Raw genomic sequence first — 26,727 nt, 5'->3', positions numbered from 1 at the left:
TGTCACTCCTCTTTAACGCCTAAACTACTGAACTGATTTCGATGAAACTTACTATGAAGCAAGCTTTAACCCCAAGGAAGGACATTCGCTGACGATTTTATTTTTATGTAATTGGTGCGGACCGGCAAATGGGCGAACTGATGTTAAGTGGTCACCACCGTCCATAGACATTGGCGCTGTTAGAAATTTTAACCATACCTTACTTTACCAATGCCCGACCAACCATGGGAACTAAACGAACTTGTGCCTGTTGTTACACTGGCTCACTCACCCTTCAAACCGGAACACAATAATACCAAGTATTGCTGCTTGGCGGCAGGATATCTGATGAGTGGGTGGTACCTACCCTGACGGGTTTGTACAAAGCTCTACCACCAAGGACCCGACCCCAACAAGATTCATGAACGGGCGTTAGGTAATAGGCAGTTAGGATAGTATTGTTTGATTATCTGATAATCACACGCACACACGTGGCACACAACTGTCTGTGGCACACACGCTGACTCTGTTTTACTTTCATATTCCGATGGAATGGCAATCCGATCGGCTGAGAACAAATTAAGTTACGCGTTTTACGAGATATAAACATTTGTGACGACCAAATTTTGGGTTAAAATTGAGTATTACTAGATAGAACAGTCGCCTGTTCGCTTGATTAACGAGGTACCTATTTTTAATACAAGTCTTATTTATAGACACGGGTATCAATTACTTGTTATCTTCATAAATTTTAATTTAATTGTTTAAGGCAGTTAGGCTAGTGGTTGGTATTATTTTAAAGTACTACCTACCTTGTTTAGAGGTTCGATTTAAAAAATATTTACATTGTCATTTTAATCCATTTATTCATACTAAGAAAAACCAAAAACCAAGGGATCGAATCAAAAACCTACCTATGTTAATTCCAAAATGATTGTAGGTCTTTTTTTCACACATTTTCATGTTAACATCCGAGTCATCGAATTGAAAATCCTTTCATGTCTAAAATGTGATACGATTAAACTCAAATCGGGTCTGTAAAAAGAACCCATTAATAATTTATCGAGAGAGAAACAATCGTTTACAAAAATCGATTCGTATGCGACGCGTCATTCGTTTTAATTCGAAATTCGAAAGATTAAAAACATTTTTGGGACCTTTTTAAAATAGTATTATCTCACTCTAACACACGTGTGTTATGTATTGCTATCTCGTTCTAACTCGTGCGGACGTGGGTGGAATATGCGTCGCCACTCATTATGGCATTAACCGACGATTATCGTATTTCGTATTTTGTTTTCACGCCTTGGTGAATCTCTCAGGTCGCATGCGTTCCGTGTGCTCGGAGTAATTGATGAGTTATGTGTAGTTATAAGAATACGGGGGGGTGTGTTGTTGCTAAATTAGTTTTACCTTTTTTTTTCGACTACATGGAAACACCGTAGCTAAATATAGGTACCTAATACCTATTAAATATTATAAATAAACAACTTGTCGACGCCCGCGGTTTTTAATAGACATACAATGTCGATGTCCTTCGTTGCAGTTCAAGCTTGCTTCGTACCAATTTTTTTCAATTTTGGTTCAGTGGTTTGGCGTTAAAGAGCATCAGACACAGACAGAGCTAATTTCTCATTTATAATATTAGTTAGTATATATGTTTGCAGTACATGCACCTATCGTAAAGTGAAAATTCAAAAAAGGCTAAGATGCTTATATAATCACACTGGCTCACTCATCCGACGCACAGCAATACAAAGTTATGTTTTGCGATTCAATTAATGACGAGTGGGCGGTGGTAACTAACTACCGGGTCGCCCCCCATTTGACCGTCCGCCGACTTATATCACAAAATAAAACAAATAGACGACAACTTTTATAAGCGACATAGGAAGTTAAATAATTTAAAAAAATAGAGAATTTGTATACAATAGCTGGTGGGTTTCAAATAAATTAATAGAAAATGAGCAAGAATCTTAGTAATCTATCTTTTAATTCCCACCGATGTTTCAACATTCCCGCGTGACCCTGAAGCCGGAAGCGTGAAGATGGAATACAAATGTCGCTTCTCTTAAAGAACTGGTAATGCACCATGTTACTAGGAATTTATAATTTACGTGGTATTTATAGATTCATTATGTCATTATGTTTTTAGTTCTAATCTATATTTGTCTAAGGTTCATAATCCCTTGAAGTTTATTTTAAAATAATTAGTTGATAAGGATAGTTACGTTGTGAAATTATTTGTTCTGGTTAAGCAGCGCTTAAACATGATGATTTAGGTAGTATTCACTATGAGTGAGAGGTATATTATCAAGGAAGATTAATATTTTTTTTCCTGCAATGCATACCTACTAAGTAACTCTTAGTCGTAAATACTCTAGGAGGAATTTATATCTAAAACTTGCAGAGTTATTTATTAATAAAGATTTAATATTTCAAAATAGGTACTGTAAGACTTACAAATATTTTTTGTTTTCAGCGCAAGTGTCAATGGAGAGCATGATGGTGGGTGGTGTTGGAGGCGTGGGCGTGGGGTCGGTCGGTGGTGGCGTCTCGTCTGGCTTCCAGCTGGTCCGGGAGCCCACATCGGGTGCTCTCCTGCTGTTGCCAGCGCCACCAGACCTTCCCCACGCGGTAGTCTGGGGTGGGGTTCCTTATCCGTCCGCTCCTCTGCTACTTCCACCGGCCCCGCACCCTTCACATCACCTCCAACTACTGCCGGGAGATCTTCTTGCCTCTACCGCGACCCTTCAACATACGCACACCCATTCCACTCGACTCGTCACTCTCGCCCCGGCTCCGCCGCCACAGCAACATCCTCAACACTCAGTTGATAAAAGGAAACCAATCATGCAACCTTTAATTACTCCACATCATACCTTAATAAAAATCGAACCCGAACCGCCTCAAGAGAAACCTCCTACATTTGCCCCCGAACCTGTCCAGCAGCCAATGCTAACGACGCATTTGTACTATCAACCCGATTTTTCGGAACAAGCGTGTAGAAGTCAAGCGACCTCACCCGCGGCGCCACCCACGCCGCCTCCAGAAGCTCCAGAAGCCCCAGCACACAGAGATGCGTCAAATCAAACAGATCATATTGACGATGAAGATGAATCGCCAAATCATGCTGATGAAGACGAGCGAGAGGTGGCGTGCGTTGGCGTGGCTCATTTCCCTGAAGAGTCTAATGGGATGCATATGCAGTCTTTACCTCCGATTGATAGTGCAGAAGAATCATCTTCCGAAGGTCTTGCCGCTTCGAATGTAGTTGGTGCAGTAGAAAAAGCGATTGATGCAATTGAAAGAGACGAGTCAATAGACAATAGCTCAAACAGTGGAGGCTCTCATGACTTAATTATAGACACAGCAAGGAGTTCGACCCCACTCCCTGTACCACCGCAACTACCAGCAAGACCACCAGTTGACGTGAGTGGATTGGAGCTTTTATCAAATAGTATCGAACAGTTTGAACGAACTACCCCTGGATGTAATATGCCTAGCTTAGATTCTACACCTTTAACCGTAGACACGAGAACGTCGACGAAATTAAACATATTAATTAAAACATCTCCAAAATCTCCTCCTCGCACTGAGGTAGAACCTCACCGAAGATTCGAGTTCCCAGTTTCAGAACCGAATACTGAACAGGGGAAACCCTCCTTTGACGGTCTAGGGTTATTATGTGCTTTAGCTGAGCAGAGGTTCATGGAAGAGGTCGAAGAAAGCCCTCAAACAAATTTACCTTCAACATCTCGACCGTTCATTAAAACAGAACCATTATTAAGTCCTACAGAAAAGGAAATGGAAAGAACAAATGACGCTAAGAAAGAAAAGCACAGGAATAGAGAAGACTCGAGTGAAGGTAGACGGAAAAGAAGTCGTGACAGAGAAGACAGATTACGTCATAAGTTAGAAAAGATGCGACGACACAAACGGGAACGAAAAGACGACGAAGGGGAGGAAGGAGGTGAATTAGAAGCTAGCTTACGTCGTGTAACAGCTTGTTCTTGCGGTTTATCTAGCTGTTCACACTCGTCCACGGTGCCTTCGGCTCAAGCTCTTGTAAATGCTATCGAAAAAGACATGCGAGAACGTTTACAAGACTTGCAAAGGCAGTGTGATGAGAAACGAGCTCAGTTAAATGCTCTAACTCCACCTTTACCTGTTCTTTCAACTCCTCCTACGCCGAGCACTCCAGCTCTCTCACCAGGCTCTGATAGAGGATCGTCAAAGAAGCGTAAGGTGGGACGACCACGGAAAGTATCTAGCCCTGATTCTACTGAGACTATTGTAGCTAAAAAACCTAAGTCCAAGAGCAGTCTCGTTGGCTATTTATTAGCAAAAGGCAAATTGAAAGGCAATATTTTATATTCAAAAGGGGAACCCTCTAGAGAGGACATAAATAGGACAAGTAAAGTAAGACCTAAGTTGAAAGCGGAACCTATAGTGAAGATGTATTCAGAGGAGGAAGAACATGATTGGGGCCTTAATAGATCAGCTAGTTCCTCAATGGAGAGTCTTAATGAGGTTCGTCAGAAAAATCGAGAAAAAGTGGATCGGTTAGCGAGAAAGCATTCAAGAGACGATCTTTCGGAAATAGAATTAGCTATTCGACGTGCTAGCGCTTCAAGTGATAGCGATAAAGAAAAACGTCGTGCGAAAAAAAGGCGAAAGAGTTCAAAGTCTAAGGAAAGAACGGATGAGGAGACAAAAGTTACACCGACTGAACCTGTCGCACAGCCACAAGTGATATCAAGGTGTACTTTAACAGAGGATAAATTGGATTCGTCACCAAGAGTGCTGACAGCAAGAGGAGGATTGTTTTACGCTGGAAAACTGAGTGCCGTGCAAGCACCCGATGTCTACGCCATAACATTAGACGGCGAAAGAGGGAACAAACCACACATACTATCTAGAGAAGAAACTTTGAAAGATGCTGTAAGTAAAAATTATACTTATATTTGAAAACTATATTATTATGATATAAAATGTAGTGTTGACATTGATATTCAACTTGTTAGGATAATACTAAGATATCTTTCTATAATCTCAAGTCCACATATTTAATATATGATAAACGTGATATGAAATATAACATTTAATAAACTAATTTCATTGTTTCCGAAGGCACAACATTTTCAGATTAATGCTACTCCAGAATTGGTAATTACAATTTTAAAAACTTTCATAAATATTGCTATTATTTAAAAGTTAACTTAATCTGTTACTTGACTTAATAAGAAAAAAAAAAAACATAAAAATAGTGAACTAATTCTATTTCACACTCTTCAGATACTCGAAGTGAGTCCAGCGTCAGTCACGGACTTACCGTCTGGAACACGAGTATGCGCGTACTGGTCCCAGCAGTACCGCTGTCTTTACCCTGGGACGGTGGCTGTGTCGTCTCCGGACCCACATGATGATAAGTTTGTGGCTGTGGAGTTCGATGACGGAGATTCGGGGAGGATAGCCATTGAAGATATCAGGTTCTTGGAGCCGAATTATCCTGTTGTTGGTAAGTATATTTCAATCGAAAAATGGTTTATTCGCTTTTCTGATTATTAATTTACTTTTTTTAATCTATAATCAGAGTTTTAATATATAAATTTATCATAAGAATATCTTTATCATTATGTATTCTTCTAATTTTTTTATATATCTATACAATATACATATATCTCTATAGTAACAATATAATTGTATAATTTCAGAGTACGAAAACACATTATTTACACTTGGTAAAAGAAGAAGAAACACTAGTATGACTGAGGAAAAGAAGTCTACCACATCTACTAGCGCTGAGGTCAAAGTCGACCTGCCACAACAGCAACCGTCCCCACCACAAGTTGAGAACGGTGAAGAAGACAGACACAGGGACCGAAAGAAACTTAAGAAGCATCGCAAGGAGAAAATGAGAAGATTAACGAGCGAAGAGGATCCAACATCGATGGAATATGTCAAAAAGAAGAAGAAGAAGCATAAGTGTTGCGAAGAACATTGCAAACACAGGCGTCATCATAAGAAACACCACAGAAAACACAAGAAGAGACATCATTCTATATGCAAAGATCACTCAAGTTCATCAGGCGATGATCACAGACAGAAATCATCTTCTGATTACATAGATTCAAATAAATCTAACGAAGATTCAGTGGACTCGAACGATAGATTATCAACATTGATAGCAGTTGCGAAGTCTCCGGAAGAGAAAATGAAGACTGTTATTAAGAAAGCTGTGTTATCAAAGAAGAGTTTGGTTAAAAACGCTGTGTTAGATTTTAGTAATATAGGCAAGATTGCCTTGAAAAAAGACACCGAGGGAAAAGACAATTTAAAAGATAGTGGAATTGGATTGGAAGAAGAAGGGCCGTCTACCTCTGCAGCTGCCACAACTAGTGATGTAAATAAAAAGGTATTTCAATGCATTTTTTTTATATAATGTGTGAATAATAAATGTATTTCATCTCAATTATATATTTGAAGTATTCTATTTTATTAATCAACATATGGGAAAATACTACTACATGCATAAAAATAAGGTTATATATTTTAAATAAATATAGACACTATCCAATATATCTTCATAATTTGAAGATTTACACAATAACTATAAACTCTAATCTTTTTCATCAAAAATTTTCAGAAGACGAAACGTCGAACAGTTTCTTCGACGTCCTCCGATGGTGGTGGCGGCGGTGTGAGCAAAATGGCAGCTTTCCTGCCTGGTGGTGCGCTATGGCGGTGGCATGGACCCGCCTACAGGCGCACTGCTAGACCGCGACATCGCAAGCTCTTCTACCGAGCAATACAGCGCGGAGAGGAGATTTTACATGTGAGTGGTTACTTCATTACTCTTAGCCGCTTATGTTATCCTGGTCAAAGCTAGGTCGAATAGATTAATTTGATGAGTTTTGATCTTTTAATGTCGAACAGACATATTTGAGAGGTATTGGTAATTGATATGAGTAAATCATGCACCAAAATGTTTGCTAAGCTCCCTTAACATTAATTTTATGTTACATATAAAAAATAAGAAGCTCGGAGACTTAAGAAAACGTCTCTAAATTTCCTGTCCTGAATAATTAGTAGCAGTAGTAGACTGTTAGTTTGATATTCTCTGTATTGTGCATGGTAGGTGGGTGAGGCAGCCGTATTCCTGTCAACGGGTCGCGCCGACCGGCCGTACATCGGACGAATAGCGGCGCTGTGGGAAGCTCGCGGTGCGATGGCCGTACGAGTCCACTGGTTCTACCATCCAGAGGAGACAGCAGGCTGTGAGCGACTGCACTATCCGGTGTGTATTTATTTACTCTTTATTATTTCTTTATATGCATAATAAAAGTGAAACGCCGCTTTAGTCATGTTTAGTTTCTATGATTATTTTGTCTGCCTTGTATGTATGAAGTAATATGTTTTTTACAAGTAGAGTAAGGTTTATGTATCTGCACATTTCGGACGTATAGCCGCGTTGTATATATGCTATGCTCTAGTACCACTTGACTTTAACTTTTAATTCAGATTAATTATTATGTGTGCATCATTAATGTATTGTAATTATTTCTAACAAATATAGCATTCCTCTTTCTGAAATCATACGATTGAGTTTTACCTCGACTTTTGAGTATGTTCTTATAGAATAAGTCCTCATACTGTTACGTATTTTGATGAGACATATTTTTTTATAGGGTGGCCTCTTCGAATCTCCACACACGGACGAGAACGACGTACAAACTATATCACACAAATGCGAAGTGTTACCGCTAGAGCAGTACAAGGAACGCATGAGTGACGACCCCGTTAAATACAGTACCGTCTACGACAACAACGACGTGTATTACCTAGCCGGCCACTACGACCCCACGCAACAGAATCTACGAATGGAAACAGATATACCGTTCGCTAAGACCTCTTAAGAGGGTATGCTCGCCTAGTACTTTTAAACGAGTAACACGGGAACTATTTTTCCAGACAGAAAGACAATGGAAGAAGGTTAAATCGTTGTATTTTTAATATATTATTTTCCAATTTTATTTATATCAGTTTTTAGTGTGTTACACAGTAAGAATTTTATTAATAATATCCATTATCATGTATTGAATCGATTTATAAACCTTAAAGAGATGGGTGTAAGTAATAAAAACAATAGCGATTTAATTAAATTAAACAGTTTATCAAAATCTCGATGTTAGAAGTACATACCAGTAGATTACTTTCCGATCCACGAGAATATCGGACGTAGCTTTGAGAATCACTTATACAGGTCTTAAAGTACAATGTAGATTTTTGAGGCTCAATACATGTGACAATTTTTTCACGTTTAACGTCCCCCGAGACGGTCTTTGTAACGTAGGTACGTGTTAAAGTTACCCCTTGTTACGTTTTAGCGTGTCCGTTTTGGAATGTTATGTTTTTTCATCTCGATTATACGGGCCGAGTTGGTGAGGCGATGACACTAGTTGGGAGCGTCCACGGTCGATTGAGAAGCGACTGATTCGGTGATGATATGTGATTTATTTTTATACACGTAACGCTATAATCTCAGTGTATAGGTAGTTGTATCATTAATGTATATTTTTAATTTTAGATTTTTATTTTATTCGTATACTTTAGTAGTTCTTCGTAATATATATTATCTATAAAACGCAATACTACTTCTGCTAGTCCCTTATTTCGTTCAAAATTAACCAGTGATGATATTAGTCAAATATCAATTCCGTTGTCGATTTACGACGGAAGGTAAAAAAAAAAAAATTGTATAAAACTTTCGGAACTGTTTGTTATATTATTGTTTCTTTATATTATTATTATTTTATATATTTTGATTGGTTGATAATATTATGTTACTTGATGACTTTATCTCGAAATGGTGCTAGATGCTTGATACTGTTCGTATAATTTTGATACTTTAAGATTGTACATAGATTTTGTAGAGGGAGGTGTTTCAGCTGTATAACGATTTTATAAATTTATTTCGATGTCCGCTTACTCCGATGTTGCCATTTACTATTATTTACTATATTCATAATGTATATTTAATACGACGTTTTATTTCTACAGAGGGACTGAAAGACAGGGATATAGCTAGGTCGACCAAGGATAGGAAAGTAGATAGGTTTTGTATGAAGTGGCCAAACAGTTTATAGGAAAATGATGGAAAATTTTCAGCCGTATAAGTAGATACTCAGACCTTCATTATTACCTAAAGAGGTAGCAGTCCCGATTTTTTAAAAAATTGTGTAATTTTTAATTGTTCTTTTATATTTAAGCGAAATACAATTTATTGAAAATTAAATAGGTATAGCGATAGATATTTGTTTTTTTTTTTTTTAACTAAATAAATTTCTTTAATAATATAAAATGCTTGACTATCGCTGTTTCTTGTGTTTTCGGTTTTTAAACGTGAAAGTGGGAATGATAATAATGCGATCATTGATTTTTCTTGAATAAAATTATTAGATTTATTTTCATTAATATAATGTGAAAAAATAATATTTTATTGCCGATTTAAAATCAATTCATTACTTACGCCGTAGTTCGTTATGATATAGGTTTATATCTAAGTTCATTAATAAGTTTCGTAGAATAAGGTTTTCTTTTTTTATTTTACAAATAAAATATATATTATTGGACTTTAATCTTTAAAAATTATATTGGAAACTTAAAAAAAAAAAAAGATAAACAAAATTTCGAATTTGGAATTATGAAAGAAAGTGGTATTTTTATATAACGAATTCATGATTTTTAATTTTAAAAGATGTATAAAATAAGTACAAATTCATTGACGATCGAGTCTTAACTCGGCCCACGAGTGTATACTAACATATTGATTTAATTCATCAAAATCGAAACGGCCTTCTCGTGTAGTCTACACTACGCCACGAGACTGTTATGAATTTCCTGAATTATTCACAACCTTAGCGTGTATTGCGTGGAAAGCCATACAAATAATTATTAGATTTAAAGAGTAATAATATATCAGCATTGATAATATAAAGATTATAAATACGCTTAAATAAAATATTTTTGGCTGACGTTTGTCTTTTATTTCAATAAAATCGTATAAAACACACACACGAGTACATTTTTTTTTTTGTATAATTTCCATACAAACGTAATATAAATGTATTTTTATTCTATAATATAATTATATTATCGCTAACTTAACAATTGTATAACTTAGTTTCTTTTTGTATTAAATTTAACCGCGGTTTGGTTACTTAAATTAAATATTGTTTAAACAGTATTCGACATACGGTGTATACCTTTAATTAATTTAGTACGACGCCTCTTTAAGCCTTAACGTAACTTATATATCGCGCAATCTAAGTTTGCCGGTTTGAAATTAGTAACGATCAGTTATGTTAACAGAAGAGTGAGAATCTATAAGAAACTAAGGGGGGGGGGGGGGGTGAGTCAGTTGTTATTACAATGTCGGACAATTTGTATCATTACTGTTAATTCTCAGTTCTCACTTACTCGTATACCGGCAAACTTAGCTTACGCGTGTTATTAAATCTTATGTCTGTTTTCGAGGTCAACAGAGAATTTCCCGTTTACCATTACTTATAATTTCGTACGTGTCGTCATCTATAATCTTGTAGACGTCTTGTCGGTAGTTCTGTAGGTTGTGGAGGAAGCGCAGTGAACTCTCTTCCCTTATCTTCGTTATCACTGACGGTATGCTCTCCGTGCCGGCTTCTGTAGCGAGTGAAGCGTAGTACTTTTCCTGAAACAAATTAATTAAATTGTATAACATAAACTTATAACATCGAGCTATTACCCTACAAACTATATCACATAATATGTAAAATATATTATATTATATCATTTATAAATATAGTATTGGAGCAGCGTGGTGGAATTTGCTCCAAACCTTCTCCCAGCAGTGGGGTAGGCTGTTACAGTATCTATAAATATGACATTATTATTAACATAATGATTTGATGATGTCGTCCTGACGATTTCGGTTACGGCGGCTAATCTAAAGGTAGACCAGGCAACGGCGCAAGATATATTAGTGTGCAAGTGTGTGCAGAAACACAGATGCACTGTGTTCCTTCACTCTCAAAATCCGATGGTACGACAAATGCGACACGAGCGGAAACTCAGGGGGAGGACCAACGCCTTTATGTGCTTTTCGAGGCATGGGACTTAAAACTTCTTAAGGCTGCTACTGAGAAATTTTTGACAAACAAACCCATTAAATATTTTTCGGCCCGATCTGGGGTTTGAATCCAGACCCTCATAATCTGTCTGATCTAGCCACTAGACCAACAAAGGTGCCAACTTAATAATATAGAATATATCCACATTAATGCGGATTTGTTGATTTTCATGCCTATGTACATTATCCTGTTGTATATTATCCATAGTCGGTAACTATGGACTTTGATTAAAGTCAAAGAGTAACTACCAATTTATTATCAGTTTTATCGTATAACTATAATTCTGAACCGACGGTACATTTCGATTTATTAATAAGCCTTCACGATGCAATTTATAAAAATACATATTACATGTTATTAAAATGCCTACTTGAGTAATTATTCAAATAAAAATACATATATAAATCAGATCTTATATTGTCAAATCGGCAATAATAGGAACAGAGATTAGAAATGTAAACGAGAAGTTTCGCGTGCGAACTGACTAGTATGTTTAATTAGTCATTACACAGTCTCAATTATAATTTTTCTGTCAATTTTGCCAGTAACATATATGTAGGTACATATTTATTGACTTTGTGTTTAGTCCACTTTGTAAATTTGTATGTAAATACATCAAATTAAATTTTAAATAGTTTTGTGATTGTTCTTATATATTATTTTAAATATTAATAACAATTTATTTTTATCTGATTATTTATTTATTAGTGTTGCTTAAGGTTATGGATTTACAAAGAGTGAACCTACTACTATTATGCCTTCAAAATTGAATTAAGCCTGAAATCTCGACCATACTGTGCAATCGTGTCTTCTCTATCGCACGTCACATTGGCGAAAGTATCTGTGCCTTCTCGGCACAACTAAAAAGCCACAATTAATATATATGTAAGCTGTAAAATGGGCTCTCGTAGCAACGAGACATGAAATAGAAAACAGTTCACAATATTATTTCAAGCAAAGGTCAAGTAACTGGAATGACATTGAATGAATAATAAAAAAATAACAAGCCGATAAAGAAATAATTTATACATAGGAAATAAAGAACGATCTATTTCCAAGTATCAATGCTTCTTAACAAGGCTTCTCATTAACGATAACCCGATACAGACATGTTCTGATAACTTAAGTACGACATACATATAAAGTTGAAATAATTTATGTATCATTGAATAATGCAATATTCAATGATACTTAAACAATAAGTAGTCTCGCGCATTGGGTGAAAGGAACAAGACGTGCTCAGCGTTGTTTATTACTTCAATCGATATCACGCGACTTCTATAATGTCATGTATTCCTAGTACTTCGGTAAATAAACAATTTATATATAAATATTAAACTTTAGCACACCTTGTTTAATTAATTATATATTTTTTAAATAATTTATTCATTTTAGTTAATCAAAATAAATTGTTATTTTTTTTATTAATAAATATTATTGCTTTTGGTTGTTTTATTTTCCATAAAATATGTAAACGTATTTAATTTTTTTCATGGCTGCGGGGATATTTTTTTATCATTGAATTACATTATTTTATGATTTCATTATTTTTTTATTTGAACTGAGTCTTCTTATCCTATATTTATTTCTTTATCAAAGTTGTTTTAAAATTTAAGAACAATAATTAAAATGATGTGAAGTCTGTAAGGCCTTCAATCGACCCGAAACTACAACGCGGGACTTTTTAAAAAGCGCAATATAGATAGATATTATTCTGTTATTACAAAATCAAGATAAAATAAAATCAATTGTAATTAAGTAGGAATATCAACTAGGCCATAATGGTTCAATTATGTTATCAAGATAAGTACTTACCTACCTATTCGTAATTTATAAGGCATTACTAAATTTTTCCCTTATTTAATAACAAAAATATACATAACCTGTTTGTTTCTATACGCGGTGTCTACTTCATTCAATAGATAGTTTACTAATTTAGATTTATTCACTCACTAAGGTTAAATTATCGCTCGCGCTTGTAAGAATATCTTAGTATTTTTTTAAGCTTATTTTATTAAAAAGCCGATATTTCACGTGGATGGGGCGATTATATATATATATAATTCCTTCGTAAAAGTTGTGTCTTGATATATTTTTTTTATTAATTGCAATGCGTCACAGTATTTGTCGTAAATGTTAACCCGAATTATGTACAGAGCCTTAATAGTGCATGCACCTACCGAAGGTTTTGCACTTTACTTAACATATCTAGTTACATGTTGTTGGGAAACGATAAAATTTACTCGAGTTTTGTTTCGTTATCAGAAACGACATGACCGATAAAATATGTTAGATTGTTTTGGCAAGAAATTACAAACAGTAACAATATGGAGTTGCGTCCTCAACAGAATTACAAATCCGTGTTCTGGGAATCAGGTAGTCCCTATACTTATTCCCGCACTCGATCTCTCACAGATTATGAAAATGAGGAAATAGAGAATTCAAATATGGGTTTGTTTACTCTGAGAAATGTAGCTGTAATATGGGAACGTTATCCAGTAAACAGATAGATGCTAGTGGGGGGCCCAGCTCGGGAATGAGTCGCTTAAAAAAGAATATATTTATGTAGATTGGTGCTACAAAATGTGTATAATAATTCAGGCTGTAACTGACTGTAGAATATATGGAATTGTATTTATGTAAGCTTAAAAAGAACTTTATTGAACAGAACAGCACCAACGTTGGTGCTAAATACATAATACTAAGCGAATTAATATACTGTTAGCGACTTTGGAAGACGAAACGACACATTCCGCTGTTTTAGTGTCTGTGTGATGATACGCGTGTCAGAACTTCATTCGACACATGCGGGCTACCTTAATTTTACATAGAAGCCGCATCGGCTCTAGACAGCTCAGTAGAAAATAATTAAAAATTGACCGTTATGAACTAAATAAAATTAAGAGAAATAAATCATGTTTTTATTAGCCGATATAATCATCGTATATTAAGAAATCTACAATTATGTATGTAATGTTACTGTTATTACTATTAAGTAACCTAGTACATATGACCAAACATTTATATGTATAATTTACTCAAGCAAACAAAGTTATTATCATCTATGAGTTTATAAATATCGTTTCTAAATCCTGCGATATTGTCAAGGAATTTTTGGCTGGAGTCGTTGTGCACGGCGGTGAAGACAGGCGGCAGAGGATCAGTGCCGCTTTCGAGACCCAGTGAAACGTAATATTCTGCCTGGATTTTTAAATAACATGAAAATATGAGGCAATCGCATTGCATATTGTTTTGTAATCTTTTAAATCAATTATAGCATGTTCTATTATAAAGTTAGTCCTGGTCATTGGATTACATCAACTCACTCCAAGAATGGAGGACGACGTAGACTACTTGTATTTGAGGAAGCGACATTTTGTTTTATAATTATTTTTTTAAATTATCGTTTCCGTATTTGAATTGAATAGTTTCTCATTATAAACATGTTAGTCGTTCATTGTGTAGATTATGGCTTTTGTTACGAACGATATTCGTCAATGGGGTGCCATTGTTACCAATTTTTCTGGAACGGCATATTACAATGATATATTTATTGTTAATATCGTATTTTTAAACACATAGTAACTTTATATTCAATGATAAATTTATTTTTATCACCGAGAAATAATAAGGAAGTACGGTATTGATACTACGACAGTACTGATTAAGGATATAACACGAATGTTCCTTATAAAGCATCAAACGTCATATAGTACCATTTATTAATAATTCTATATACATTTAACATAAGGCCACGACAGCATATTAGAGTTAGCGACTGCATACATATTGCAGGGTTATTATTAAAGTGATATTAATGATTTTATTAGACTATTTATTAAGTGAATATGTTTTTTTTTTTAAGTTTATTTATTAACATATTTATGTTTTGGAATATACGGGTACTAGATATCATTAGTCGTGTAGAAAGCTGTGTTTTGAAGTCAGGGTCCTAAATATTCCCGTGCAAACTATATAATGGAGTGCGGAGGTAAGGAAAAATATCTACATATATAAAAATGATCCTCAAAATATATGCAGTTTGAAATTTAGACGGCACTGTTGATTAATATTTGAAGGAACGCAGTAATATCAGGTAGACTAAAACGGAATTAAAGAGAAAACTTAGACATTCAAGAGACGCTAATTTGAAATAAAATAAGTAAATAAATTATTGTAAATAATTATTTACAATTTCAGGCGCAATCCTCTCGCTACAGTAACTCTATTCTGGCAAGTTTTGGAATTGTATACAGTATATTTTAGTATACATTTTTCCGGTTAAAGACCTGTTATGAGATATTTACAATCTTCTTCTTACTTCTGCACTCCTAATAATAAATAACTATAAACTGGATAAAGCTTAACAGTTCACCTATTAAAAAGCACGTCAGTATAGTATACCCTACGTACTTCATCATCATCATCATCATCATCCTCCTGCCCTTATCCCAATTTTACTTGGGGTCGGCGCAGCATGTATACCCTACGTATTTATTAACGGCAAAATGATTTTCGATTTTCGAAATTATCAAAAAACATCTTACTGTCAAGTATGCTTTTATTTCATGTACACGATCTTAATGATTAAGAGTCAGTGGAAATTATTCACGCTAAACAAATTGGCGCTAATTGCGTTATGGCATCTATTTAGCAGGAGGACATCGGTCTGATATTGCTATAGATTACCTGATCGGGTCCCATCATGTGCGCTTGTCGGCGCGTGTACCCACGGGAAGCTCGTTCAGACTTCTCTTGTTCCCAATGGCGCGTCATCTCCTGTCGGGATGGCAGCTTGAATGTACCATTCATCGACCGCACGTAATACCGCACCTGGCGATCGTAAAATATTTTACATTACAATTAAGATTACAATAATTAAGAAATATATACATTTTTGATTTATTATTTTAAGTACGAAGACGAGCAACTAATTCACGTGCACTGCCAGTTAAAATGTTAAGTTTTTTGTGCCTGAAATGACACTGCTTCACTCGTGGAGGAACAGAAGAAGCTAAGTAATTTGTTTTAAGCATTGGAACCAAATTGAGTTTAAATTACAAAACATATTCGAATTGGTGGTTTTAATGTCCACCATATTAATATAGCTTTTGCTAGCAAATACAATATTTAGCATAAACACGATTTTAATCCGTTATATATCGCTTAAATTTGATTACTCATTCTGGGATTATGCGCTATGTTCATTAATTTCATTTAATTACTTTCTAATTAGATCCCTGAAAATTCGCCATAATTCCAAAAAATAATTTGGCCTTTTCTGACACTATTGTCATTTTCATAGGCTGAATGGCAACTGAGCCTCCTGATGGTAAGTCACCACAGAAATTAGTCATTCCCCTTATCACCAATGCGCCACCAACCTTAGGAATTATGATGCTACACACACAAGGGACACCTTGTGCCTGTAGATACCCTAGCTTACTTACTCTTTAAACATTAAGACAAAAATACTAAGGATTGCGGTGTAGCGGTATAACTTATGATGAGTCGGTAGTAGGTACCTACATTGACGGGCTTGTATAAAGCGCTACCACATAATATATATTTTTAGCCCCTTTAAGCTTGTTTTAAAGTAGGCACGCTTAAACAAATACAGAAAGATTTTAAATTAACATGGTTATTTTTATTACTAACAGTATTTAAAACGGGATATTTACCATGTTTTTTATTTTTATTTGGTGGAGCTCGATATTTCGACATTATATGAGACTGGACTGACGTTTTTCAAAACGTCAGTCTCGTGAACAAGACATTCGTAGATAATGTCGAAATATCGAGCTCCACCGAATAAAAATAAAAAACATGGTAAATATCCCGTTTTAAATACTGTTAGAAATACAGAAAGGTTCTTTTTATATGACTAATATTTTTAAAAAAAACCTTAGTGAAATATATACTACACTGTGTGATTGGCGACAGTTAATTCATTATAATATGTCACTATTAGTGAGCAAAAGTGACTCTTTATTAAAAGCAAAATATAACACTTTTATCAAACATTAAAAGTGATTTTCGTATTGAATATAATAAAAAAGAAAATACAATATCACGCATTTTATTTGACATATATTTAAACAGGTTATTAAATTTTTAAATTAATTATATTACCTGCAAATCAAACATTGAGAAGGCGCACACGTAGTAGGGGACACCGATGAAGCACATCGTGGGATGTTGTATATTAACGAGGTGCTTGTACAGCGGCTCGACGCAATTATCTTCTACTACGATGTTGCACGACTCGTGTAGAAACGGAAAGTTGTAAAGGTATCCTGGAAAAAGATAGCTTTCAAATCTTATGTGTTCCTGGTAGCTGAAGGTGAGAGTAATCGATATATCCTCGAACTTACTTTCTTCCTCACTTTCCTTGCTTATATAATTTACAATGCACAAAAAAAAACAACGTACTATTTTTTATATATGACGGCTCAGATTATTAAGCAAAAGGTACATAGAGCGAACGGAACATTTTACCTAGTGACGCAACAAAAGCGAATATAAAATCAAAAGTGACAAAAATGAAGTGATAAAAATACCGGGAATTCGCATTCAAGTTGATTTTGTATTCGCTTTTGTTGGTTCAATATCATATTCCACGGACTCTATCTGCCTTTTGTTTTCCACAATATGAGCCGCAAATAAGCTGATATGTAAGTGTTTCTGTCTCTGTCTGTAAAAATGAGTCATATAAATAATAAATCTCTTGGTTACTACTTAGTATATTTATGAACATACATATGTATATTTATTTACCAATAATGCTACAATAAATAAACTAAGTACTCACCAGTGGATAGAAAGACAACATCGATTTCCTCTTGACTTCCATCCTTGAAGTACGCAGTGCGTCCTTCAAGCTTCTCAACGTCTGGTTTCTGTGTGAGGTTACTTGGGAACACGGACCGCGGCTGCTCTTTGAGGTGATGGCTGAGGATCACTTTTTCCGTCATGCTCGTGATCTCCAGTGCGATGTCCATGCCGGATGGGCCGGCTCCGATCACCAGAACTTGCTTTCCTTTGAATATATCTGGCACTCTGTAGTCGTGACTGTGCATGACATCACCTGTTAAAATTTTAATGTTTATTTATTGAAATAGTCTTTTTTGTATAAAATTAAAAACATGCTACAAATAAAAAGTTTACATGACATTATTATTTATTTTCCGTCTTGCTGTACCTACCTTAAAGGGGTTTAGATCAGCTCAGCGTATCAGCTGTTTTGGTCTGACCTAATAAGTAACATCTAAACTTTCGTACTTGTAATATTTATAAGATTTACCTTCGAATTCCTTAAGTCCTGGTATATTTGGTATGAAAGGCGTATTATAGTGTCCGTTGCACACGAACACGTAATCGTACTCTTTTGTTGTCGTCACACCAGTCATGAGATCCTTATACGTTACATCCCATAACTCCGCAGTGGCGCCTTGCTTTGGTATTATTAGCTGTACATGGTGTTTGAACTGCAACCAAAGATCATTTTAAGCCCCGTATTCTAGTATTCTATGCTCAGCATTTATATATAAATTTACTTATAATCTTATGTTGTATGTTACTTTAACTATATTTTCATTAAAATGTGTTTTTGTTAAAACGAAAATATCGTGATGAAATATATGCCGTGTTGCGTATTGCAGTGGAGCAACTTGGCCCAGCAGTGGCTCATTTATATGTTGTTACTAATAAAAATACACGTTTTTAATATAATAGATATACTTACTTTAACGTGTTCCGATACACCGTGTTTTTCAGCGTAAAGTTGTAAAAATGCAAGCATATCCTTGGCCGGCAAATATGACCTCTCGCTTTCGGGGATCGGAAAGTCTGGGAAACCCATTATTTCTTTGGGAAGATTTGTTCTGTAACAAAATAATGTAGATGGATTTGGATAATATTGCAAATTTCAGGTGCAAAGGATTAGTTAAGGAGAAGAGATCTCGTTGGCGACAGAGCTTTATTTTTAATCCTCTAGCTTACTGTCCTAAAAAAAGGCTTGCTTAACAATTAAAAAAATACCTTTATTATTATTATACTTTGTATGTTAAGTATTAATTAAATTAAATTAGTATATTTATAAATATAAGGAGACCCAAATAAATGTTTTTCCCCTCCATTAAAAACAATAAAAATATATTTATAAGTAGGTACACCATAATAAATAGTAGGAGTAAGTACAAGGATCTCATAAATTCTTTAGTACAAAAAAGAGTTTCTAGAATGAAAATATATATTAAAATCAATAGACGTTCTTGCGCCACTGCCGCCCCGATACCCTGTGGCCTGGCGCGGCAAAGCGTCAAGAAAACATCCGATAAAAAAACATGTTTGATCTGGTGTGTATTTTGAAGGCTGTTTGTTATAATGTGTCTTTATTACATTTGAAATCAATAAATACATCCAAAGGTTAGATTTTTAAATTATCTGTCACAGTGTTTTGTAATAAAACAAAACAATTGCTAATGATATTTTTCAATTCAAAATTTTTCGAATGGTAACTAAACTTGTTTATTTTATAAATTACTTGTGATATGATAACGGAAATCTATACATATAATAAAATTGGAGTGTATTTTGTAATATTAAAATAACCGCTTTTGACTAAATGCATATGTATGTAATGCAAGCTACAAATACCAAATTAACATTTTTAAAATTTTTTGTCTGTCCACTGGACCGATTTTGATGAGACTTTCACTGGCAGATAGCTGATGTAATAAGGAGTAACTTAGGCTACAACAATAACATTTTTTTTATTCAAATGCGCACGATGATGCGGGCACAGCTAGTACATAATATTATGTAATATAATTAATAAAAATGTATGGAAGTACTTATTAACAACAAATCTGTACAATTTTGTAAGATTTTGTATCTATACACACGTTTCATAAAAACCAATGAGAAGTAAAATGGTAAAACACTCAAGCTCATATACTCACGTTGTGTCAAAAATGCCTAAAATAATATAAGTAGACATTATTTCATGCACTTTTTGTACTATATATTATATACGACTTAAATTAATTTACTTGCATTGTAACATTTTATTATTTTAAATTTATTAGTGTATAATAGTCATATATATATATGACTATTATACTATATATATATGTATATAAAAAGATATATATAAAAATCTCTCTCAGATTGAGTTGTCTGGAAGAGACGGCTGATTAGTCATAAGTCCGCCCATTGTACAACACATCAAATATTTTTTTTATATATATTTTTGTTTTATTTTTAGTATTTTTTTTATTTGTCCTAAGATTTTTGTATTTTATGTTTACAACAAATTATATTAACATTAACATAATAACCTATTTATTAAAAATATATTTAATTGCTTTTATTTCACGAGTGCTTTAATTACATAGGTTGATCTGAAATAAATCTATATATTTTATAATAAAACTCTTTCTGCATTTTTATTTTGCGTATAGCTAATATCAAGTTTATTATTTTGTATTCTTTAATTTGGGCATTTGTTGTAAATATATATCATATACAAGAGGGATAAAATCAATACAAGAACAATTGACTGAATGATTTATGAATACAATATTCTATTACATTGTAAAGTTGACTGTAGCGTCTTACCGTCGTATCTTTCTATATTTATGAGACGATCGAAGTGCAATTTCTGTCGATGATATCATGCATTTCTTCGGAGCAAACGGGCGCAGTGGGTAAATGTTATATTATACCTAATATTTGGAGCAAGTCAGATAAACAACTAATAAACAGAGTCGTACTTAGCATTTGTATGAAAAATAATCCTAAGGAACAAAAAAAATAATTATATAATCACTCTATTGTATTTTATTCCGAGAAAACTAAGCTTCAACAAAATTTTGGTAAACAAAACTAAGAAACAAATTTTATAAATCATACCACCCGAAATTGTACGATAAATTAACTTCAAATCGGTTGAACAGGATTGTCTTAAAGATTTCAGTTGTCAGATTTGACACACATTTTTGATATTGTAAAAACGACTTATGGTGCTCCATTATGAAACGTGTATTCTATAAATTATGTTGTTATTATAGAGACTGTCTTATATCACATTCTGACACTCAAGCACGTGTTCTGCGGTGAGTTTCGAATTTCTTCTTACAGAATACTCAACAGGTGAAATTAAGATAAAAGTGTAATATCGAGACATGAGCTTTTTCGAGTGCAGTGCCCTCAAGTGATCACTCACCTGAGACTTTTATACATGCTGGTGTGTATTGGAAGACCAAAGTCATCATATCCCACGGTTTCCGTGTACACCCAGGTGCCGCCCAACTGAGAGGACTGTTCGAGCACATCGAGCTCTGTCACGCATGGCTCGATGAGGAGGTGACGTGCAGCGCAAAGTCCAGCCGCACCAGCTCCGACTATACACACGCGCATCGCTGGAATATATATAATATTGTTGTAAAATTCACGGCTTAAATGTTAATAACGTGATCGATATTTTATTGATTATAAATAACAGTTTTTCCAAAAAATACTCATAGTAGTACTCTAACACTATCTAAATAGGTAAGGTAAGGTTATGAAATATATATTTGATAAGTCGAAGGTCTAAGACTTACGAGACAGAAATTGCTTTGATTCGATTCGAATGATTTTGTCTAAGCCTCTCAGTAAATTAATACTATCATTAGCAAATTAGCGCCTTATGAGTTACCTTTATATGCTTTAAAAGCAAAAGTAGGAAGTAAGGAGTAAGAAGTAAGTATATTTTTTAGAATTGATTGTCTACCCAAAAGTTTGTTCGAAAGGGATCGCTGCTTTGGCGATAAGGTCCCATCGCTGCAGCTAATGCAACCTTATAGATTACGCTATTGATTATACCTATTAACTTATTTTGTTAATTGTAGATTAGAAAAGTAAAATTAAATATTGATTGTTAATTTGGTACGAAGTAAATTAGAACTCCAAGGAAGGACATAGCTTTTTATGCTTACCATCAGACGACCAACTCCTAAAAAATGATTAAAGCCACGTGCGACAATTAGTTTGATATAATTTGTATATATTTTACCCGCTGTCATTCGTACTAAACACCGTAAACACCATCATCAAATATTTTAGATTTAGAACTAGTATTAAAATCGCTTAATCGCTTAAATAAAGATAAAGAAAAAATTAGACAAGGGGAAAAGTTTACATATCCGTCAGGTCAATGACATTAGAAAAATAAAACAAAGATACCATTATTATAATCTAAATAAAATGAAATTAGAAGTCAACGTACTGATATTATCTCAATGTTTCGTAGTCACGGGTTACTAATACATAATAATTAAATTATATATTCATGAAATTGTAAGTATTCATGCTATTGCTCGGAGTGAGATATGGATAGGAACAGTTATCTCAAACGTACAACATTTGTATATTTAAAAAAAAAATAGATTGATTTATATTTGAGTTTTTAATATGAATTGAATAAGCACAAATAAAAATTCAGTGGCGCTTTATCGAGTTTGAACCCACGCATCTCCTTTGAGATGCACGCGTTCTAACTTTTCGGCCATATCGGATCATTATTATAAAATAATGCATTTTAATATCAGAAAAAAATGGAGATATTCTCTCCCTTACAAACACCTGTCAGCCTAAAGCTCTTAACAAAGTATTTCGTAATATACTTTTACCAAGCTGATATTTTGGTGAATTATTCCTCGAAATACTTTAAGAAAGTATATTGAACCCTAGAGCTTCAAAGTAGTTACTAAATATTAACGGTCTTATTCATAATAAGTTATCGGAGGTTTAAAACCTCGCTAAAAGTAGATTGTCAAAAAGTGTTATTCATAATCGTTCGATAACACTAAAACGTTTAAATGTTTCATTTACTATAAAATAATGTCATAGAGTACGATTCAAAGATGTACTTTTTGTTTTGAATTTGTCCTACTCTTAATGCGAGCCTTGAGTTTCAACGTTTAATAGTCTATGTTGCTTTTATGACTCTGTTACTGACATATTTATAATAAAATTATTGTTATTGCTTTCATTAAAACTCGCTATCGTCTTTGAGTGAAATTGTCATTTTTCGTTTGAACCAATTCTTATTTGCGTCTATCATAACATGATACCTTTGGAATGATGTAAGAAACAATTTCTTCTCGTTTTATAATTATAAAATAGTACGACAACTTTAGACACTAAACTTCAGACAACTGCATATAAAATTAAACTTACATAGTATGATAACTTGGTTCAAAATAGTGTAACATCTTTGGACTACGTCTAGTGTCACATCAACATGAAACCTTTTTAATGGCCTAATAAGTCATTACAAGATTTAAATTATATATGATATCTTCTACTGAATTGTCAAAGTCTGTCAGTGTGATATATTTTCTTGCAATATCTTGCTTACAACAATTATAATAAAAACGCTTGTAATATTATTCGGCCGTTGTTTTGAGTGACTGTTAATGTAATGATGTGACGTGTGATGAGTGGTTCCACCGGGAAGTGTTGGTGATTCCTTGGCCTGCAACAGCGGCGGATATAAACGCTATCAAAAGTCTATGGGGTTTGATGGTGCAGCGGTGGATAAATAATAACGATAGAACCAAAGCAGCTGTCTTAGAACATGCCGAAGTGTTTGGGAGGGCTTCAGAGGAGCCGACATATGCTCTCGGCTTGTTGGATCAATGCGACAGCGACTACAAGCTGTGATTGATACGAATGACGGATATACTCGTTTTTAATAAAATAAATAAGATTTGTTTAAATGAATAAATATTAACATAATTACTATTTATGTTTACTATTTTATTTACTACTTCCGTCCTGCGGTTTCACCCGCGTTCCCGAAAGATTTTATGTTTTCCCGGGATAAAAAGTGTCCAATACGTTATTCCAGTACATATTCTATCTGTTTAATGTTAATTTTATTCAAATCCGTTCAGTAATTTTTACGTGAAAGAGTAACAAACATCCATCCATACCTCAGAGAAATCAGCCAGATCCATACACACAATCTTTCGTGTTTATAATATTAGTAGGAAGTAGGATTACTACTACGCACTCTCTTTTATAAGAGACAAGACAATGTCCTAATCTCCGATGTTACACGAGCATTCACGAAGGACTATGAGGTTTCGTGAAAAGTTGGTAATTGTCATCCCGATTGACGGCTTCTTCTTATTATTGTAGCTTTTAAACGCTATTATACTCTTTGCTAGATGCGACTTATAATGACATTGCGACGCAATATGTCATACTCCATCGGTAAAGCATGTTATCGCTCATACTGAGCACACGAAAATAGATCTTAAGGTGACGAACCTTTTCTTATCCCGACTGTACATGTAGCGTAGATGTACAAGAAACGAATAGTTATTTGTTTATGTGTACAAGTGAATAGCAAATATATCCGGATACGTCAAAGGTCAAGTAATTGTTCATAGATAACATCTAGGCAATAAATCCTGTATATAAATACCATATATGAGTTAGTTAGTAATTGAAATAAGATTGAAAGTTAAATAATTAACTAACCGCTCGTATCGACTTCGACTATAATGTAGATCCATAAAATATGTATATAATTTTTGTGAAACTTTAACCGTTTACAATGGAGGCTCTCGAAACGAATGTCTTTTCTCGTTTTTGTAACATTTTTCGTTGATACTCCGCTCCTATCAGTCTTAAAGCTCGTGGCTCCTTCCTCGATAAATGACAAATCGTAGGGCACGACGCACGAAAGACAGTGCGTATCCAATAACTTTTGACGAGCTGGACTTAAAAAAATTAAATTCGACCCAGCGACTGCATCCGCGATATCCGAAAATATAGGTCCGATTGAATTGATATTTAGGATAGTTACTTCTTTCGCGACGTAAACGCTCATTATTAAAGGGTTTATCGAAATTTCAACTTCAAGGGTTTTCCCCTTGAAGTTTTGTTCTGGGAGGAGTAGTTTTGTATGAATTTTAGCCATACGAAGTCAGGGGGGCAACTAGTAGAAGATAAACGTCAGCTGCTTAAGTTGACGTGGTGAGTCTGATAGTAAGTAAAAATAAAAAATATATTGTATATGTATAAAAATATATATACCTAAAAGTAGTTATATACTAATAAGTACGTATGAAGTTAAAATAACACTAATAATAACTCTTAATACCTAATATAAACTTATTTCTTAACGAGAAATAAATTAATTTGGATCAAGCCTGTGGATTGGTTATATCTGTATAGAGATTTAATTAACGGATTAAACTATCAATTAAACAAAAATGCAACGCTTATTTTTCGTACCATTTGTTAATAACGACGCTTGATGGTGTTTGATTTTGAAAATCAAGTCTCACTTAACCAGGAATTTGGAAATTAAAAAACACAATAACGCTGCCATAGCATAGCCAGTTTATCTGTTTAGACATTTGAATGTTATGGAGGAGTAAACTCACATAAACATTAATCCTAAAAACATTAAACATTTTTTTTGGGAAGTCGTGTAGAAAAGAAGTAAATTATATTTCGTTCGTATTTAAAATTAAATTTATTATTAGCTTGCATTTTAAGTTTAATATAAGAATGTATCTTAAAAGATATGTTAAAGATTTTATAAATAATTGTAAACACGATTTATGTTAAAATACTGATAATTGCAATAAGATCTAAAGTTTCTAATCTGTGCATACGGAGGTCGTTAACTCCGTGCAATAGATCATGGAGATTGCGTGATCATAATCTTTGCCGTCGAACGATAGAACTTTAAAAAAACAATACTTCGAGCTAGGTGTATACATTAAAATAAAATTAAAAAAATAATAATTCCGTTTTTACTTTTTAATCTTATTTGCTTTTATGGAACCAGTAATTATTATAATATTAGTAATAAATTATAATATAAATTGTAAGTGAACTAATTCTATTGATAATAATTAATTATTGTCAATAATTGAAAAACACAGACCTTTTGCAAAACATTTATCACAGAGCGTAATTTAAAAAAATGAACATTAAAAAATAAGTAAAACTTACTTTTATATAATTGATCCGATAAAATAAAAAAAAATCCACTGCACTGCACTTTATTGTTTTATTACTAGGGAATAGGGCACCAGCAGGAACTAGGAAGTGAACTCGTTTTGTTGACGTTGTGACGTTCTGGCGGTAAATGATCGGTCGGGGTGCGCTCTCGGTAATTTATGTTCGCCGTGCTACGTCGAGTAAGAATGCTTTTACAATCAAAACAAAAAATATAATTCAATCGGAATTGCTTGGTTAGATCCGCCATACTAAAACGATGACGACTAGAAAGAATACTTTTTTATTTTTATGTTTACTACAACTTAAACCTCAAATGCATTGAAAATATATTTATTATCCTTACACTAACTAAGTTCATTGATGCAGTAAACCTTGTTCAAGGGTAGAATATATTGATAAATAAATAATCGCGTTTATTGCCTCTTAATTGGCTTATATACTATATTAAGAAATTGATTTACTTATTTATTTTGACGCGTCCGATATTCACAAATCTCCTTGAATGCAATAAGGAAATTTACACAGTTTTAAATCGCGCGGGTAC

At 34.0% G+C, this 26,727-nt stretch overlaps 2 protein-coding genes across 3 annotated transcripts in view; one reads left to right on the top strand and one right to left on the bottom strand.

Annotated features, from left to right (window-relative positions):
* The window catches only part of LOC113398909 (protein winged eye), a 99,530-nt gene extending 89,514 nt beyond the window's left edge, over positions 1–10,016 (top strand). Inside the window, exons 9-14 of the mRNA XM_026637854.2 lie at positions 2,462–4,923; positions 5,278–5,500; positions 5,697–6,397; positions 6,629–6,817; positions 7,121–7,279; positions 7,671–10,016. Coding sequence (XP_026493639.2) covers positions 2,462–4,923; positions 5,278–5,500; positions 5,697–6,397; positions 6,629–6,817; positions 7,121–7,279; positions 7,671–7,898 — 3,962 coding nt within the window. The 3' untranslated portion in view covers positions 7,899–10,016. The remainder of the gene's footprint in view (positions 1–2,461; positions 4,924–5,277; positions 5,501–5,696; positions 6,398–6,628; positions 6,818–7,120; positions 7,280–7,670) is intronic.
* Positions 9,670–26,326, bottom strand: LOC113398910 (senecionine N-oxygenase). Of its 2 annotated transcripts, none has more exons than XM_064215751.1 (8): positions 26,175–26,325; positions 21,379–21,574; positions 18,895–19,033; positions 18,454–18,637; positions 17,962–18,237; positions 17,283–17,446; positions 15,840–15,983; positions 9,670–10,711 (listed from the first exon to the last, which is right to left on the bottom strand). In XM_064215751.1, the coding sequence occupies exons 2-8, from the start codon at positions 21,570–21,572 to the stop codon at positions 10,520–10,522; spliced, it is 1,293 nt and encodes a 430-aa protein (XP_064071821.1). In that variant the 5' UTR covers positions 21,573–21,574; positions 26,175–26,325; the 3' UTR covers positions 9,670–10,519. The 2 variants fall into 2 exon arrangements, with proteins under 2 accessions (XP_064071821.1, XP_064071822.1); XM_064215752.1 differs by lacking the exon at positions 9,670–10,711 and adding an exon at positions 14,136–14,351 and having other exon boundaries at positions 26,175–26,326.
* Positions 26,327–26,727: the final 401 nt, after the last annotated feature.

This window comes from Vanessa tameamea, chromosome 9 (genome assembly GCF_037043105.1).
Source record: "Vanessa tameamea isolate UH-Manoa-2023 chromosome 9, ilVanTame1 primary haplotype, whole genome shotgun sequence".
In the NCBI taxonomy this organism is placed as follows: domain Eukaryota; kingdom Metazoa; phylum Arthropoda; class Insecta; order Lepidoptera; family Nymphalidae; genus Vanessa; species Vanessa tameamea.
The sequence above is the reverse complement of the archived record's forward strand: the minus strand, read 5'-3'. Positions and strand labels throughout refer to the sequence as shown.